The sequence below is a fragment of the Chaetodon auriga genome, chromosome 10, assembly GCF_051107435.1.
Source record: "Chaetodon auriga isolate fChaAug3 chromosome 10, fChaAug3.hap1, whole genome shotgun sequence".
Classification (NCBI taxonomy): Eukaryota; Metazoa; Chordata; class Actinopteri; order Chaetodontiformes; family Chaetodontidae; genus Chaetodon; species Chaetodon auriga.
Window position 1 is genome coordinate 14241785 of NC_135083.1, and position 18216 is coordinate 14260000.

General features: G+C 42.7%; 1 protein-coding gene across 1 annotated transcript in view; it reads right to left on the reverse strand.

The window, feature by feature from the left end:
- adcy6b (adenylate cyclase 6b) overlaps positions 1-18216 on the reverse strand; it is a 32672-nt gene that overhangs the window by 10793 nt on the left and 3663 nt on the right. The window contains exons 3-7 of the mRNA XM_076741128.1: positions 18154-18216; positions 3167-3316; positions 2626-2747; positions 655-766; positions 188-315 (exon numbers count right to left, since the gene is read on the reverse strand). The exon at positions 18154-18216 is cut by the window's right edge and continues 823 nt beyond it. Coding sequence (XP_076597243.1) covers positions 188-315; positions 655-766; positions 2626-2747; positions 3167-3316; positions 18154-18216 — 575 coding nt within the window. The remainder of the gene's footprint in view (positions 1-187; positions 316-654; positions 767-2625; positions 2748-3166; positions 3317-18153) is intronic.

Sequence of the window (18216 nt, forward strand, 5' to 3'; positions counted from 1 at the left end):
ATGCGCACGCTATTGTCAAAAACTAGTGTCACCTTCAGCTTCACAGCATCTCCTCTACACCCAGCGCAGCATAAACAAAGCAAGAAACCTTAACTTCACCTTCACTGGAGGAGAACCATATGACTGTAAGGATGTGTGTGTTTGTTTTGAGTGTGTGGGTCTTTGCATTAGTGTGTGTTTGACTCACGAGATGGCCTCAATCATGTCCACTCCCATTTCCACACAGCAGTGGGCGTGGTCAGCCCGGGGCTCAGGCAGCCCTGACACACAGTAGTAACAGTCTCCTAGGATTTTAATACGCAGACAGTGGTTCTCCTGTACGGTAAGGAGAGACACACACACACACACACACACACACACACACACACACACACACACACACACACACACGTTAGGCCTCCAATTACAGCTAATACACAACATTCGCATGTCAAACTTAGGAGCTTTTTATGCATAATTTTATATGACTCATCGGCCTCATCATAGTCTAATTGATGTCTTACACAATGCTTAAGTAACCTCCACCCACCAACAAACACCTCATGTTGGCTTTGTCATACTAAAAGTGGAGACTCCAGACCATACGGTTACATAAGCAACAGTGGCTCAAAGTTCTGCTGTGTCCTGTTGTTGTGCAGCAGGTTCAGCGCTCACCGAGGCCAGCTTGTCAAAGCGAGCGAACAGCTCGTTCAGTGTCATGACCAGCTCCTGGGCCGTGCACTGAGATGCCAGGCTGGTGAAGCCCTCGATGTCTGCAAACAGTATGCTGCAGGAGAGGTGATGGGGAAGGTGGCGAGGGAGAGGGAAACGGACAGAGAGAGGAAAAGAAAGACAAAGGAGACAGAGAATGAGATCAATCAATAAAGTATAGAGTTAGTTAACATGGTCTAGCGCCTCCCTCCCTCCTCACTGTCCAGCTGCCAGGGGAGGGAGGGAGGCAGACATTTGTTCAGTTCTGGCTCTCATCATCTAGGCCAATGTAGGTCACCTCCTCCAGCCCGTCCCTCTGAGAACACCACCCCCCGTCCCCCTGTCTGCATGCCTTTCATTGCTAACTTTTGATAGTAATGAAAGGCTAGGATAAACAACACCACAGACATTGTGAGTTCCAGCTGAAGGCGACAGATGGCGCTGTGGGTCCCATGAGGTCATCCACTGGGGGGGAACTGGCCCTTAATTACAGCAGGCCAGAGCCTGTCTGCATATTCCACCCAAAGCAAAGCCATGATGCAATAGTTTATTTTTAAAGGGTCAGTTCAAACAAACACACAACAAAACACAAACATATTTCCTCACTTACCTCTAGTGGTATCTAGCCTAGTTTTGGCATGCACTCTTTGTTATAGTTACCAAAGTTTTGAGTCACTGTGGGCAGTTTTTTTGGAACTACTTTCTAGTGGAACAAATAATACTGACAGTGTGATCTGTCGCGTATCCAGAGCAGCTGGTGAATTGTTTCTGGAGAAAGATCTTGCTGATCTTGCTGCAAAGAAAATAATGAATTCACCTCCATAGTACTGAGTGTACCAAATATTCCAAACATTACTCGAAGTAAGTGAGAAAATACATGTTTCTGTAGTTTAGGCACAATGAGTAATTCTCTGACCATCTGAATTACAGGTATAGTCACATGCAAATTGGTTTGACTTATTGATAATATGTAAATCAGCATTTTGAGGGACTGACCAATTCCAAGTATAGGACTGTTTTGCAAACATTAGCGATGTAAATATGCCTTCTAAACACTTTCTGGTGTGAGATGTACTGTAATTAGTGCCTATGTTTGGGACAAAAATTTCTTTTGCTTGGCACAAACTCCTTTTCTGGTCTTCTGCATTACACTGTAAAACACTGAAACAATGGATCACTCTTTAAAGGTCTATATTAAAGTAGATTGTGTGAACCGCTGCTGTTATGTGATTTCAAAGAAAGAAAAATGTCTTCAACAATATCAGAAACATGAATAACTTGGATTTAGTTGTTGTCTGCTGTTAAGAGCTTTAACAAAATGACTTGTGTATGAATTTGGGCCAAAAATTTAATCTTGTGTTGCATTTGGATAATGGATTGTCGCTGTAAGTTAACACCTCGGCAGAACATCGCTGTTGCAACAGATTATTCTGCTAAGTGCACCACCTGTACCTATTTGGGTCACCTCTGCCAGGAGACCTTGTTTCATTGTCCCCTCCCACCTTCGCCACCACAACCTGAACAGCACCGACTGGGCTCAATGGTAGGCTAATGGAGGAAGACTTTCAATCACCTGTTAGTACTGATTTATGCCTACTCAGGAGGTGAAATCCAGTGGTGAGAGCTGAGACAGGGGGCCAGTAAACTTGAGATCTGCCCCCTATGATTTGCTACAGAAAGCACAGCAGTGTGCCTAAGTCACTATCGTTACTGCAGCCGGTGCTGTCAGTGTCAATAAACAACAACATGAATAATACATGCTGTCAGGGAAATAGCTGTTGGAGTGACTCTGTAACTGACCCATCAGTCAGTGGAGCGAGGTCAAAGCCACTGGTGCTAGCTGTGATAGCAGAGTCGACAAGCCGTCCGACATCTTGCTGAGCGTGCGCTGGTGGCGTCGCGTGGAAGCGTGCACATGCATTTATCTGTATTTACCTAACGTTGTCGTGTTTTTGGATGTAGATCTTGTGGAACATCATATCTTCCTTCTTGGCATTGATATCAGCCTTCATCTCCATGGCAACGTGCCTTGGCAGCACTGACAGCAGTAGGCGCTCCTGAGAGAAAGAGAGAGAGAGAGAGAGAGAGAGAGAGAGAGAGAGAGAGAGAGAGAGAGAGCGAGAGAGAGAGAGGGAGAGAGAGAGCGAGAGAGAGAGAGAGAGAGCCCATTCATTTTCATCAGTTTCTGCTGTTGAGACTGCTCAATGAGTCACCCTGCCTCGTTGGCATCTGCGTGGGAACGTGTTAGTCAAACAGAGAGGAGTGGAGATATGTGTTATACTTCAGAACATATTGTTGACCTCAAAAATGGAGACAAAAAAATAAACTAGAAAACGGAGACACCCATTTGTTGCTCTTTTGTATCCGTGTATGTTTTTAGTTTTCCTACAGGGCGCAGGAATGGCCGCCTCCCTCCGCTTATTAGCGTGGAAGCATGCTTGTGTGTGTCAGTGCATATGTGTGTGCATATGTGTACCTGCTGCTGGTTTTCCCTCTGCAGGTGCAGTCTGGCCTGGATATATCCTCTGGTCTCCTGGAAGGCTTGTCTCTGGGAGACCTCAGCAGGGTAGTGCGTACAGATCCCGATCATGTTAGTGCACAGGAAGATCAGCACGTTGGCGCTGATCTGAAAACACACACAGACAAACATGACAGAGAGGGTGAAAAGAAAAGCAAAAACAAAACCACGAGAGTCCCACCAAACACGCACATGTCACATCATCGTGAACTCTGCCTGACTTGGGAGAGGTCAATACATGAAATTGGTAACACTATGTGTCACAGGATTTACTGCAAGGAGAAAAATTCCTCAAACGTCTGAGGGGCCATTAGATGCGATCTGGTTAGAGATGATGACCGTGGCCTTGTGGTTGCTTTGCGAGAGCACATTCTCCTCATGTTGTGTTCTGAACAGCAGATAGGAAACTCAGAGGGTACAATGATGCCTGACTGGGGGCACATGAAGACTGTGTCACTCCTGTTTTCGCACTACTTGAGCTGAAAGTTTGTCTTGTCTTTACAGTGTGAGTAGAACAACAGCAGCAGAGTACTTTCAATGCAACTGGTGGTGTATTTGAATGTGCAGCTTTAGAGAGCAATGACAAACAGAAATGTGACTTTCTGGTGTGTACCCAGCGCAGTGAGGTATGTTGGCTTGAACAATGAGGCTCTAAGAATGCAGAGGCACAAACTGTAAAACAGCATTATCTGTGGCTTGAGTAAATGAAGTTTAGATATAGTGTACAGTTAGCTTTGTGGGGTCATCGACCTTAAAAGCATTCCTCCGCGCTGCTCCGGCCGCATTCTGTGTGTGCATGTGTGTGTTTGGTGCGTGTGGTAAGCCAGCGTGTATGTCTGTTAGTGATTTCTCTTCTCACTCGTCCACAGCCAAGACTGAACATCAGAAATGGGGCCTTGAGCTCTGGACTTCCCCTCTGCTCAAAAACACACAGGCATGCATACGCGCATACACGAACACACACGAACACACACACACACACACACACACACACACACACATCCTCTACATGCTCAGAAACACACTCCAGCCTGGGAAAGTCACTTGACCCATGACCAGAACACAGAGTGTTTCCTCTGAAGATTATATCATCAATAATGAGAAAAAGACATGCGGGCATGGTACGCTTATAAAGGCTGAATTTCAATCAGTCTTAATAACAATATTAAACTGGAGGACATGAAACACCATCACCAGTACCAGTATTTCAGAGCCGTGGCTGGTATGTTGCCAAACCAGTGTGTCTTTGCGTGTGAAGAGAGATGGAGAGCTGGAGATAGAGGATGATTATCTGTATACATGCATGTACTGCATATTTTCATGAATGTGTTGTTTTGAAATGAAATTAAAAGGAGCATTCAACGACTAAAATCCACAGGCAGCGACAGTTAAACTGAACTGAACTGAACTAAACTGAAGACGCTCACACTTGTCGAGTGATGGCAGCAGCCGCTCCACCACCGTCCCGAGATGAGGTTTACAGTGTATACACAAGAACTCGCCCCTATGTTGTCACAACAAGACAGAGACAATCTAACAACCTGTGCTTGCAACACAACACCATTACCACAGGACAGTGGCAGGCAAATTCCACTGTTTATTCAAAGAGAAGGTTGGTGGTAGCTTCTTACTCTGCCTGATAATAAATGGCCAAACTAGATTAGAAGCGCAGCAGTAAGCAAAAATATACACACTGATGGTACACAGGTGCAGAAGGAAACATGGTTTTGACGTATTGGGTAAATACCAATCCCTGATGTAGCTGATGCAGGCAGAGAGCAACAGCATTATTCAGGAATGAACAACAGAGCATCCAAAATGTGGCCTCATTTTTTTTTTCCTGAGCTCCTGCATGCAGGATGACAGAGAATGGTTGATGCCAGCCGTCAGTCAGCGTTCAAAGATTCAGATCAAAGCTGTCGGGAAGTGTGAGGCACCTCATCATCACACGATTGAAGATCAGGTGTGAACACTTAGAAACAATACCCACTCTTGTTCAGGGCAATTGTTCTGTAAGTGCAACATTGAATTTGTGCCACATCGTTGCTCAATTAGTGATTAGCCTTTTGTGTTTATAGATCATTGACATGCCGAGGCTTCCTGATAAGCCCAGCATCATCATGTTATAGACCACCGATGGAGACCCGACACCCCAGTCTTGAAGGGCTCTGACAGAACCTGATCGCATTAATCCCAAACAGATGGCTCTGAACAGAGTGAGCCAGATAACTCAGTTAAGTGGCCTGTCTGAGATACAGGGCCACCTGCAGTTCCCAGGACCATGCTTCTCAGCAATGCACTCAATTTGCATTCAGCCAATCCAGCTTCCCATGTGAGTGTGATCAGATTTCCATCCGAGTAAAGACATTCCTATTAAATTGATTTAGATAGTTTGGCAACAAACTTAGACCATGCTTAAATGTGGCTTAGGAGGTCCCACATTCATGATTATGTGTATTTGTGTTGAACAGGAAAACACACAATAGTGTAGCAATAGCAAGGATGCACATTTATTTGCAAATGCGATGCAAATGCAAGCTTGGCATCTACTGAAACCTTTCAAAAGCCCAAAGATATCAGCAGGTGCGGTGCATTCAGGTAGAGCGTTATTGGAGCTGAGCAACAATTGACTGAGTGCATCTTGAATGATAGCTCAATATAACAGCCTGATAGGTCTGAATAAGTGAAACTAAAGTGTGGGGAAACATGATGAACAAAGCTTGTGTTAATGCCAAGTTATGCTTAGTCACCACACGGTCTGGAGATTAGAGGCAGCAGCATTCACGGAGGCTTTTGAATAAATCTTATGTGTGAGCTGTGCATGTGACTGTGTGTGACTCCTTTTGGACTGGCAGCTCTTTGATCCTGAAGCTTGTGTCTGTTGCTGCACTTATATCACCCCGGCATGCAAATCTGGCAGAGGCCTACGGCCGCCCTGACACTCCCCCCTCCAAACAGTGATGTGGTGTAAAGAGAGCAGAGGATGATTCTCTTCATTAGTACGGAGCCGCTCACTTTATAACCACTAAGCTGGACGCTGGAATCTTCCATTGATGTCTCCTGACCATTCTTCCTGCAGACTTTTGGCTCTCAAAGACGAGCCTCGCTCGACATTTACTTAAGCAGGAACCTCTTGGCGGCGGAGTTTAAAGGAGTCCAAACATTGGCTTATAAGGTGCGGCTCCCTGCAAGGTGCTTTATAAAATAAGACAGACGGATAACATGTTAAAGAACGAGTGAAGGAAGGGGATGGAAAAGATTTTTGCTTGGCAAACACTCAGCAAACCCATTCAGTCCTTAATAATACCTCACTGGACAATTCCCTCATGAACAAGCATGCTGGAATGCACATGTGCATGTTCATGTTTTCATAGCTGGGTCATTGTCCATTCATTCAGACACAAAACATACAGTATGGCACAGCTGATATGTTCTATTGATCAATAAGGGATGTTTCCCTGACATTTAGGCCTGTTGCAACTGTGCAGGTGTTTCTTTAAGCAGCTTTAGCCAACGTAACTATAGAAGCAGATCTGAGGTGGTCACATGTCGATGAATTTGTAACTAATATCAACTTCTGTGACAATGAAGTGAGACGAGGTAAACTAGGAACTGTTCACCACAGATACCGTGCACTGTTACCCATTGGATTAAGGCATTGTACACATAATCAATGTTTGGATTTATCCAGGGGTATTTGAAAAGGCCTGCAATGAAAGATAAGTCCAACCCTGAGCTCCACTAAAGCCAAAGTTTAAACTTTAAAAAGGCCAAAGTGCTACATCCCATAAGTCAACACACAGGCTCTGGGGACACTGACTGCTGTTGACATGGGGGTTACTCTCCAGTACATGACCTTTGATAGGCATCTGGAGCGTTTAAAATGTCTTACAGAGATGAACGTTAAAGCCCAGTCACACACTGCTGATCATAACCGGAAAAGATAATGTGGTACCAGAGTGGTAAAAATAGACAATACTATGCGACTTTGTTGCACTAGTGCTGATTTAATCGGGGTTACTATAGTGTGTAATTACTGACACAAGAAAGAAGTCATCCCTTATAAAGATAAATGTTGCAGAGGGGTGGGGGTGCCTGTCTTTGCCATCTTGGGTCCCTGCCATCTGGAATCCGAGCTCTCTTTTCGTCATGGTTTGGGCCAAACCAAAATTGGTCTCAGGCGACCAGTGAGGCCACAAGTAATCTTTGTGAAGTGCTGAAGCAAATTCCACAAAGCTAAATAGAGCTAGACCCAGGCCGCACATCTGTCAGAAAATCAGATCCTGAATTAATACTTGCACACAACACGTTGTCCAAACAAGAGCAAAATCTACAAGCAATCCTGGAATTACTGACTAGAACCAACTGCAACCACCAGCTGACACTACCCACGCTATTTTTCTACCCACAAATTTTTCCTAAAAATCTAAAAATTATACTGCTCATTTATCCTTTTACTTCAACATCTCCGCCTTGGTTTAATGTCAACAGTTCTAATAAGGAGAAGATGCATCTGGTTGGCCCTAATTTGACCATTTTCATCTGTATGTACCAGAAAACAGGACTTATTTGTCCAGAGAAAAAGAACAACAGTGAATAAAGGCTGAACAACTTTTGGCAAAACAGCACATGGATAAAAGAGATTCTTGGTTGTCGTCATTTGAGAGCCCATTTGAACAAGCCCACATTTTAGCCGTCGTATTACTTTCTTGTGGTTCACTTCACTTCAGCTGAATTATAGCATGTAGCATCCTCAGTTTAGGTCCGCTGTAGGACTTTTATGATTTGTCCCTCTTCCCTCTCTTTCCCTACATTTCCTGTCTCTGAACTGGAGCCACAAAATAATCTGTGTGCAACCTCAAGTCTTCAAGGCTTATATGCACAGTGCTTGGCCTACAGTATTGCTGCTGCTTCAACCGATGTCCTTTCAGGTTTGGGTCATGGAACTGGTTTCTATATCTTGTTATTATTAGCACAATAATAAAAGCACACTTTAGTAGAGATATTTAGTCAAAGATGTACATAGATGTATATATTTTCACATACAAACAGTCCAAGTGGATTATTATTACAGTAGTGTAGTGTAGTGTAGAGTAATAGCAGTTATTATGGTAGCATCAGCAGGTGTGCCCCTCGTCACCGTCCTCAGTTCCTCATTTAAATTATGATTCAACAGGTCAAACGTATCCATTGATAAAGGTTAGTGTTAAATGCACCATTGTATTGTCTGGGCATTAGACACAGAGCTGTGATGAGCACACCAGTGTCTGTTTGTCAGTGGTCTTGGGTGCGCAGTGGTCCGGGGTCAGTATTTGGCTGGACAGACAGAGGGCAGATGGGGGAGGAGTACGCAGGGCTGGACAAAACACTCTCCTCCCAGCTGTGTCCTCACTAACCCTTCACTTCCTGCCCACTCACACCCTCGCAGGCACAGCTGCAATTACAGCACAGCGGCTGCAAGAACACAAGATCTGGTTAATTAGCCTAACAAACCAACCGGCTCTATTCACTCCTCTCCTGGCTCCTCTTGCTGATTTGAACTGCGTGAGGGAGTCCAGTCCTTGAACTGCGTGACTGTGAGCTAAACATCCAGGAATTCCCATTTCGGTGGCTATTGCCTCCATCTCCTTTTAAGCACAATGTACAACATGAACCAACCCAAGGCCACCATTTCACCATGGCAGCCTAAGTGTACCCTTGATGCAACACGAATATTAAGAGGTAACTCCAAAAAGGGGAAAATGCCTGCTGGTGTCTAGTATAACTACATTCGTTTTGTACTAGAGCATGTTTTTTTTTTTCATTCCGCCAGAATGTCTTTAAATACCGAGGAACAGACTTAAGAGAGCGAGCATTAAAGTACATTAAATGAGATGTGTGTTGCCAGATGCTGGAGCGCCAATAAAAACACACAAGAGTTTAGCTTCACTGTCCAGTTATATAAGCATCTGCTGACATTCACCACACTGTTTTAACCACTGTCCTCCCCTGTTTCGACTCTTCCACCATACACAATATTGACTTTTACTACAAAGCATACAGATCAATACTGGTACAAGAACAACAGGTTATAGTTTAAACAGCAGAGACTCGAGAGCAGTTTGGTAACTGCTGCAGCTTAAGTTCTGGCTTGGCCTTCCACGAGCTGCTCAGTGGAGGATGAGCTGATACTGAACTCATGCATGTAACACATCCGCCTCCCGGGCCAACTTCAGGAAACGTCACATGTGACATGTTTGTGAAGCCTGATACATCAGCAGCGTTTCATAGGAATAAAAGCACAGGGGTTGAGTTTCAACACACGGTTTGGAAACCACAAGCTGAACTGTTACTGTATATGTCTTCCTGTTCTGACCTTTTTACGCATGATCCTGACCACCTCTGCTCAGCCCTTAACGGCTAAACATACCAAAAACAAAAGCGCTTGGAAATGTGATTCAGGCGTATTGAATGCTGAGCAGCTATGGCTCCTCTTTACAATGTGAAGGTTTTCATGACACTTCATCTCAAACAAAGAAAACAGCACCGTCTTCCTGCTGCCTTAAAAGGAAAGGATTTCATTTTTTATGTGTGAGGAGGGAGCGTAATAAATTGTGACATGAAACAATGTACTTTTTAAGCTTTCTGTCACAGGACTGGTCCTTTCAGATCCTGTGAAGGCATAAGACAAAGTGTAACTTCCTTTGGATTAACCCTGAGTGTGTAAAATTACATCATGGGACCTGGGTCTTGTTATTGTGTCTGACATCATTCACTGAAAATGTGAAAAAAGACACCAAGGCTCAGTGCTTTTAACTTCACAGCCAACAGCACAACTGTCCACACTGACTGGACAAAATCATTCGGATGATCCGCTCCCTCCATTTAACACAGCGGGTCGGGTGAAAGCTGAAGACGTGTAGCAGGTTAAAGAGGATCTATGATGTCTTTGACAGTAAAGACAAGGGCTGTTCACAGTGGTGCACATTTCAGTAGCATCACTGATGGTGAACATGTTTGTTAATTACAGCTTATCAGTGACGCATTCTCACACCGGCCTGACATATGTTGTGGCTGTTTTAACAGTGTCATTGTGACTGGGACAGTGGGATAACAAGACAGTTGGCTAGCGTGACAGTGACCTTTGACAGAGAGCTATTCACCTTCCTGTCACCAGCGCTGGGAGAGGATGCACTACCATCAACGGGATCCACAGTAAAACTACCCTTGAAAGTCTAGGGGCTCGCATGCCACAAAGATCAACATTTAACACCACTAATGGATTCCTAATATATATCTCTTGGCTGTCCGCCATGGCAGTTCAGCCTTAAATCCCTGTATTTACTTTTGCTGCGAGCAAAGTTGTTAGTAAACCATGAGCTGTTATTAGAAGCCTGCACTTCCTCATCCTCGACTCACGCAGCTATTATTAGCCTGGCTATTATTTGCCTTATCTCTAGCTGTATTTTAAGAGCAATATTTCGCTTATCGCTAATCCTAATTGCTCCCACCCATGGCGGTGGAAGTTATCCGGGTCTGTATCATTGCCTCTGGTTGTAATACAATAAGTGGATGAGTCACAAGCTCTCTCCCTCTCTGAGGGGTGGGGTTGGGAGTTAAAGGGGGGGGTATCTATTATTTGAGCCAGTGCATTGTTTGGCAACCACGGTACCTGATGATGGGTTCTCACCATTTGATAGCTGCCAAGTGAGCTGCTCTGATCCATGCAACTCATGCAGACAGACACAGATCACACACTCCACTTCTCGTCGCCTGTGTGTGTATGTGGGTGTGCATAATGCGTGCGCACTGGACACGGGACTCAACATAAGTAGGGCTGAGTATAGAACTTCAATACATTTCCAGCGCTGATCAAAATGTGTCCGTAGAATCAAATATCTAAGTGTCAAGTACTAAATGCTGGCACTGAATGCATGATTCATAGTCCAAAGACAAAAACAGGAAATCAAAAAACATTTAAAAAAAAATCTTATTTAATCAAATTTTAATTTTATTTAGGCAGTTATTTATTACTTCTGATGCTTACGAGATCAAACAAAGGATTTAGTTGTATTCCTTCAGCTAAAGCATAAAGATGTCTTTGCATCAGTACCAAACTCAGTTATCATATGGGCAGTTCCTGTAAAAAAAAATCATATATACTTAAAAAAACTTGAAAAATACAGAACCAACAGCACATTTTCTCTCAGTTTCAATAGCTCTCAGAGAGCAGAGGGTATGAGCCTACAGTACCTGAGGATCAGACACAGCTGTTGTCATACTTTCCAAGAAAACATCATAAATAATTGCATAAAGGTTGAGGTAACCTGTGTGGTTGTGTTCAGGTTTTTCTTACATAATACCAATGTTCTGGCCTAAATGCATTATGCATGCCCCATTCATGCCTGTGACATTTCATTGATTGGTATCTTTTTCACCAGCCTTGAGCAGAGGGATCAGTATGTTTCCACTAGTCCTATATTCGTTGACCCCAAAACAATCTGCCAAAGGAACAGGTTTTTCCTCTCAGCACACAATAACAATAAAGACTCGATGTACCTTTGTGACTTCACTCTCTTCTTGACCTGCCTGCCAATAGCTCCTTTTCAGAGGACTCTGGGATTTGGTTATCCAAATATATCCTGCTGCACACAAAAGAACCACTTCTGTTTAGTTCCTTGTTAATCCTTGTATGACATCTTGCACGCCGGCTGGTTAGAAATTCTTAGAACTAAACAATGGCACAGTAAGTCACATAATCCCCTTTAAGACATATATACGCGAATGCATGCACAGCTGTTCATATTTAAGTTATGGAAATACATATATCAAAGCAAAACTCAGCACCTCTCTCAATGCCAATTGCGTCAAAATTAGCTGCTACCTCATGTGCCCACGAGAGAGAGCGACATAACAAAATCACGAGGGACAGGTGTTCTCTCACAGGGAAGCATGTTGACCGCCAAATGAATCTGTTTTGGACCTTGTGATGTGTGTTTGGGTGAGCATCTTTCTCTGTGTGTGCGTGTGTGCACTGGCTCGAACATACATGACTTCCAGCCACAGTTCGCGGTGAAATCATAGCTCAGGTGACTGGACAGAAGTAGACCGATGCAATGCAAGAGGGAATTTTGCATTGAGACATTTTTAAAATCTGGGTGAATGTCTAACATCGCTGTTGATTGTGTACTCAATAAAAAATCAGATACTAATAATCTTCTGATCACCCATTAGAATTATTAAAAGTTACAAACAACACTGCTGGCTCTGTGTGGTGCATTCATGTGCTGGAGTGAAGATTGGACTTTAGAACTTTCAACGTCGCTAACGAGAAATTCCTGAAAACCCAACAGGACAACAAACACTGACGTCATCAACAGAATAAATTTGGTAGCTCCTTCCAATCAAAAGGCTGCTGCTTATCAGCCAACTGTCAAAACTTGGAAGTAAAACAGCTTCCACAGCGTCAGCTGTCAGAGCAGCCTGCAGCAGACTTTTTAAGCCAAATGCAGTTAAAGGGATGAAGCGTGCAAAATCCCAGTAAGGAGAAGTGAAGATGAGGGAATAATGAATTGACCCCTCCGTGGCCAAGTCTGCACAGTCAGGATATGTCATCCACGTTAGAGTCATTCAACAAGGAAAAAGTAATTCTGAGCATTGAAAGTGAAGACAGGTGAAGCTGTTTGAACTGTTCAGTAAAAGTGTGCAGATCAAATAACCCATTTATCTAAACTGGACAGATCTTGGTTTTTTTTTCAGTGAAATTCTCCTTTGCAATTAAGAATAAATATTAAACTGATCATTTACAGAATAAGATAAGTCTTCTAGTTTTGACCTACAGCTTTTATGCCATCTTAAAAAATACATTTTGGCTCTAAGTCCAAATATATATTAGTGTATTTTAGTATTGTGGATCATATTCTACTCCTAAAAAAGACAATAGACAAATAACACAAGAAGCTACAGCAGCTAAGGGCAAAGCTGATGATAACAGAACTGTGTGTTGTAATTGAATGGACACATCCATTATTCTCACACTATAGTTCTACTGTAATGACATTTGTGGAGCTGCAACAATGAATTCATTAGTTGTCAGCTATTAAATTTATGGGCAACTAATTTGATAACTGATTAATTGGTTTGAGTAATTTCTTCTTTTTTTTTTTAATACTCTGATTCTAGCTTCTTAAATGTGGGTATTTTCTGGTTTCTTTACTTCTCTGTGACAGTAAACTGAATCTCTTTGGGTTATGGACAAAACAAGTCATTTGAGGACGTCCTGCTGGACTTTGGAAAACACTGATTTTCATTTCTCACATTGCTTTTTTTTCTATGAGGAGCATCAATAACTTCTTCTTTCCAAGTCTGCTTGAAATTAAGCAAAATAATGTGACCCAGCTTTATGCAACTAATATGTAACTTCTAGGGCTGTACAAGCAAACACTCAAGTTGAGTCTGAGTCCAAAAAGAGAAAAAAGAAAAAGAGAAACAGTTGAATCTGAGAAAAAATGAAAGAAATGTTCTTGTTACAGTGTTACAAGCTATTTACAGTTTCATATCTTTCCACTTGTCGTGCGTACTCAGCTTGAGAGTTACCACTGAGGACATGAAGGTCAGGACTCGGGTAAAGCCCTTGTGAGTCAAAATCTTTCATTCTAAGCAGACGCCACCTGTGAGAAGGAGCGAAGTCTCTCTGAACCCTGTTCCTGCAGGATAGTGGAGGCACTTCAAATGAAGTAGCAGCTGTGTAACTCGCTCCTTCCTGAGAGCAGTTATACCTTCATCTGTCTGCAGTTGTCTGAGGAGGCCCTTCAGAGCAGAGCGGCGAAACATGGAGATCTATGGAAACAATCCCCATGAGTAGCATGAGCTCAATCTCAGCACGTTGTGAAATAAAAGGCCACTCCATCTGAGGGGGATTTTGTGAGAATGAAATTATGACTCAGAGAAAAAGAGGGAGAAAAGTGGAGGGAGAAAAAAGAGAGAAGAGACTGGCAGCTCTTTTACAGCCGGGTGCGTCAGCCCAGCATTATTTCACACTCTCCATCCGTGGTCATCCCCTTTTCACCACTGTAACTTCCACAACCCCCCCTCCCCGCCCACCACCAGCACGCCTCCCCTGCTTCATCGTGGAGGTCCCTCACAAAGACCCCTTTTGTTCTCGCCGTCATCGCTCTCACATCTTCTCAGCTCTGATCCTGCATGAACGTCTCCGCAGGGAAAATACAAATAAGGGAAAAACAAGGCTGGGACACAGAGAGGGTCGGAGGATGATGAGGTCCCAGAAGAAGAAACCAGCTTTCCCACATCAGGGAGTCTGGCCATGTGACGCCAGGAGCCAGAGTTTGTGTGAGTTTGCACGTGCGATACACAGGGTGTGACGGACTGAATGCAGACCTTCTGTATTCACACAACTGCGAGCAGCGTGAAGCCAGATTGAGAGATACCTGTCGAGACCGAGAGCTGACGAAATGACACAATGTGCAGCCCTTTTCTTGAGGGTGAAGACAAAGAAATCACCCTGAAATTCCTCCTTGTTTCAAAAGAGTTATGTGAGCACGATACGGTGGATAACAGCATTTAAACAACCCCAAGCAAAGCTGACGTTCTTCTCTATTAAAAGGCTATGAGTCCAATAGAGACAGAGAGAACAAGCCTCTAGCCAAACAGTGCGAGGCCCATGTCCCATCATTGATTGTTCGGAGAAGTGGAACGAACTGTGTTGGGGGTCCAAACCCTCAGGCAGGGCAGCAGTCCGTCATCAGACAACCAATGCAACCAACCGGGGCTGGAGCGACAGACTAATGTGCCAGTCATCACCGTGTCTAGTCTGGGGCATAGGCACTTAACACACAAGCTCACTGGACCAGTAGAGTTATGTCAATATTGCCTTATTCACAGTGTGTCCACATTCATCTGGTTGCTCAACAACGATAGCTGGTTGAGAAAACCAATAAGATACGTGTTGCTTTGTGTCAGAATTCATTGTCTTCACACATGACCGTTTCATACAGGAATAAAATCACGGATTTAAGTCTGGAGTATTTCATTCTTGTAGAGGCCTCTGAAACATCATGTAGGCCATCATGCGACACTAAACCCCCCCGAAATTCTTATACTACACTGCACAGTAGTGGTAGACAGATAAACCGGTCAGACGATTTGGCCAGCGCGTGCGCTCACGGGGCTGATTAAACTAAAAATGTCTGCAGGCACGTCAGAGATGATGCACATTTTTTATTTTCAAAGATTTTTCTGCGATCAGCGTTTATTAGTGTTAGATAAATGCTCATTGGGGCTAAAAACAAAGAGATGCAAAGAGAACATTAGTTGTTTTTTTTTTTATTTTGTTCTCTCTCAGAATCAAGGAGATGCTGCTGATATATGCTGTTGTTTAGTGCACTTAAGCACTTTTTTTTAAATGCAAAGTTTTTAACAATGGCATTAGTGTTAAATAAATTCAAAACTTTTAAAATTTTATAAATTTTGAATTAAATTCATTTAAATTCAGCAAATGTCTCTTTTGTTATTATTATTAAATTGTTATATTCTATCAGATGCATTGGCTGCCTGTGGACCAGTACTACACTTCTTTATGGCAGGTTGACCTATGGCACCAATTAAATGGCAGGAAAATTGTGGGATACATACAATAAAACTAATAGAGCCATAGCCCTGTTTTATAGTCATAGCTGTCATACTGGGAAAGCACAATTGGAACTAACAACACTAACATTGGCTGCTTTATTTAAGTGTCCCAGTACATCATGACAGTGTGACAGTCAGCCAACATGAACAACACCAGGACACTGAAACTGAAGCAGCTAAATGGATTTCAGCCATCGCTCATATTAATCTTAACATCTGAGCTTTTCTTGCTGCGACATGTCCAAATGTCTTCTGTGGAAAATGTCCTGTTGTACCAACGAAGATGATGGACTGCACAGTTAAAAAGCATTAACTATAACTATATTGACTATATATAAAGGTTTCAGAAAAAATACCATGGTTTGTGCTTTTTATCTGTTTCATCATTGCAAATTTGGCAGTTTGAGGTTTTGGACTGTTGAAAAAAAAAAACAAATTGGGAACTTGTGATGTGAATTTTCTTTAGCTATGATGGTTGTTTTACTTGCAGCTCTACAAACGCTCATTCTTTACTTCCTTTTTGGAGGTTTAGCAGAGTACAATAAATAGTACAATCTGATAGAGAGAGCGTCCTGTGATCACAAACACATTGAACATTTGAGGAAAATCAAAGACGATCTGACACCACATACAAAAAGAATTAACAGGCGAACGTAATGAGGAAACATTTCCAATGTGTTGGAAGCTGAAGACATCATAAAAGTGTAATTCTCTTCCAATACGAGGAGGTAATCATCCTTTTTCCATCAAATTCATTGCACAATCGGAGTATCCCACCCCACCCTGTTTCATTTTACTACAATAGCCTCCTTGTTTTAGGGAATTGCGGCCTGAATGGCACCATGCTACATTATCATGATATTCCTCCACAATGCAGCTAAACGGGCTCATTCAACCCAGATGACCTTCCACAAACCCCAACAGAGTTGCCAATAGCTGGCCTACAGCACAAAACATAGGCTCATTAAAAATCTCATTTGAAACGCTGCCGAGATCTACAGCACCATCTACTTTTAGTACGGCACCTTTGACATGGAAAAGCGGTTGAGGAGTCTGTACAATGTTTGCCCTATATTGATGGGAAGAGAAAGTAGGGCGTTTCCACTTGTGAACACAGTAACAACATTGTGCTCTATTGAATGGTGATAATAGTGGCCCCGACCAGCAGGAGTCTGAGAAATGTGTCTCATTTTCTCATGAATATAAATGTCCACTCTGATTTTCAGGGATGGTTGTCCAGTTAGCTGTCTTAAAACAATACTCACGTACCCAAATGTACGGTAAAAGAGTTCCTGCCCGCTGTCACTGTTCCTCCTGTCCATGCTTGCCGTGAAGAGATCCCTTCCTACTGTGATGGCAATTTCACACTATAAAGACCATCACTTGATTCGTATTACTAAGACAGCTGAAGTCTCATATTCTCATATTAACTTTGGCTGAACTCAGAAAAACACTGCTGATTTTGTCCCCCACCACTTCCATTGAAATTGCTTTAAGAGGCCACAAGTGTGTACAGGAGGAACAGTCACAACCACATTTACCGTGCACACGGGTAGATTTTAAGAGTGTGATCCGTTTTTCTAAAAAAGCTTTTGAAGTAATACACAAGAGGTGGATTCGGCTGAACAATTTGTCTTCCCTTAGAGATTTTGCCAAATCTTTTATATGAAGGTGATTTCTCTTTATATCTAAGGGCAAATCAATGAACCAGAATGCTTTATAGCAACAAAGGATTTTTAGCATCAACGTGATGATTTGTCAGATTTAACGTACAAAACCAGTCACCTTCATGGATTACTTTAACTGTAAACTCTTTCTCAAACTTTCAGAACATTTACAATATCACTATTAATTAGGGCTGCAACTCGTGGTAATGATTATTAATGGCTAATGTGCCGATTGTTTTCTTGATTAAGAGATTAGTTGTTCTGCCTATAAAATGTCAGAAATTCGTGAAAAATGCCCATCACAATTTCCTGTCTTGTCCGACCAACAATCCAAAACCCAAAGACCTTCACTTTGCAATTATATGAAACAGAAAAAAAGCAAGAAATAGCCACATTTAAACATTTTAAAGATTGCTTTAAATGTGAATTAAATGACAGGCCGATTAGCAAAAGAGTAAATTCCTGTTGATAAATCGTTTTAGCGTGTCAGCTCTAATCACTACAGTAGGTGTTAATATTACAATATAAATGTACAGTGTTAGAATATCATATATAATATCAATAACCATATTGCCCACACCTAACACAGACTCACAGACATTATTCTTCAGAGCTGATTTATTGTTCTGTATTACTCCCGCTAACGCTTACCTGTTTGAAAATGAACTTGTACTCTTGGTTGCGTTGCCAGGCGGTCACCACGTGTATGGTGGA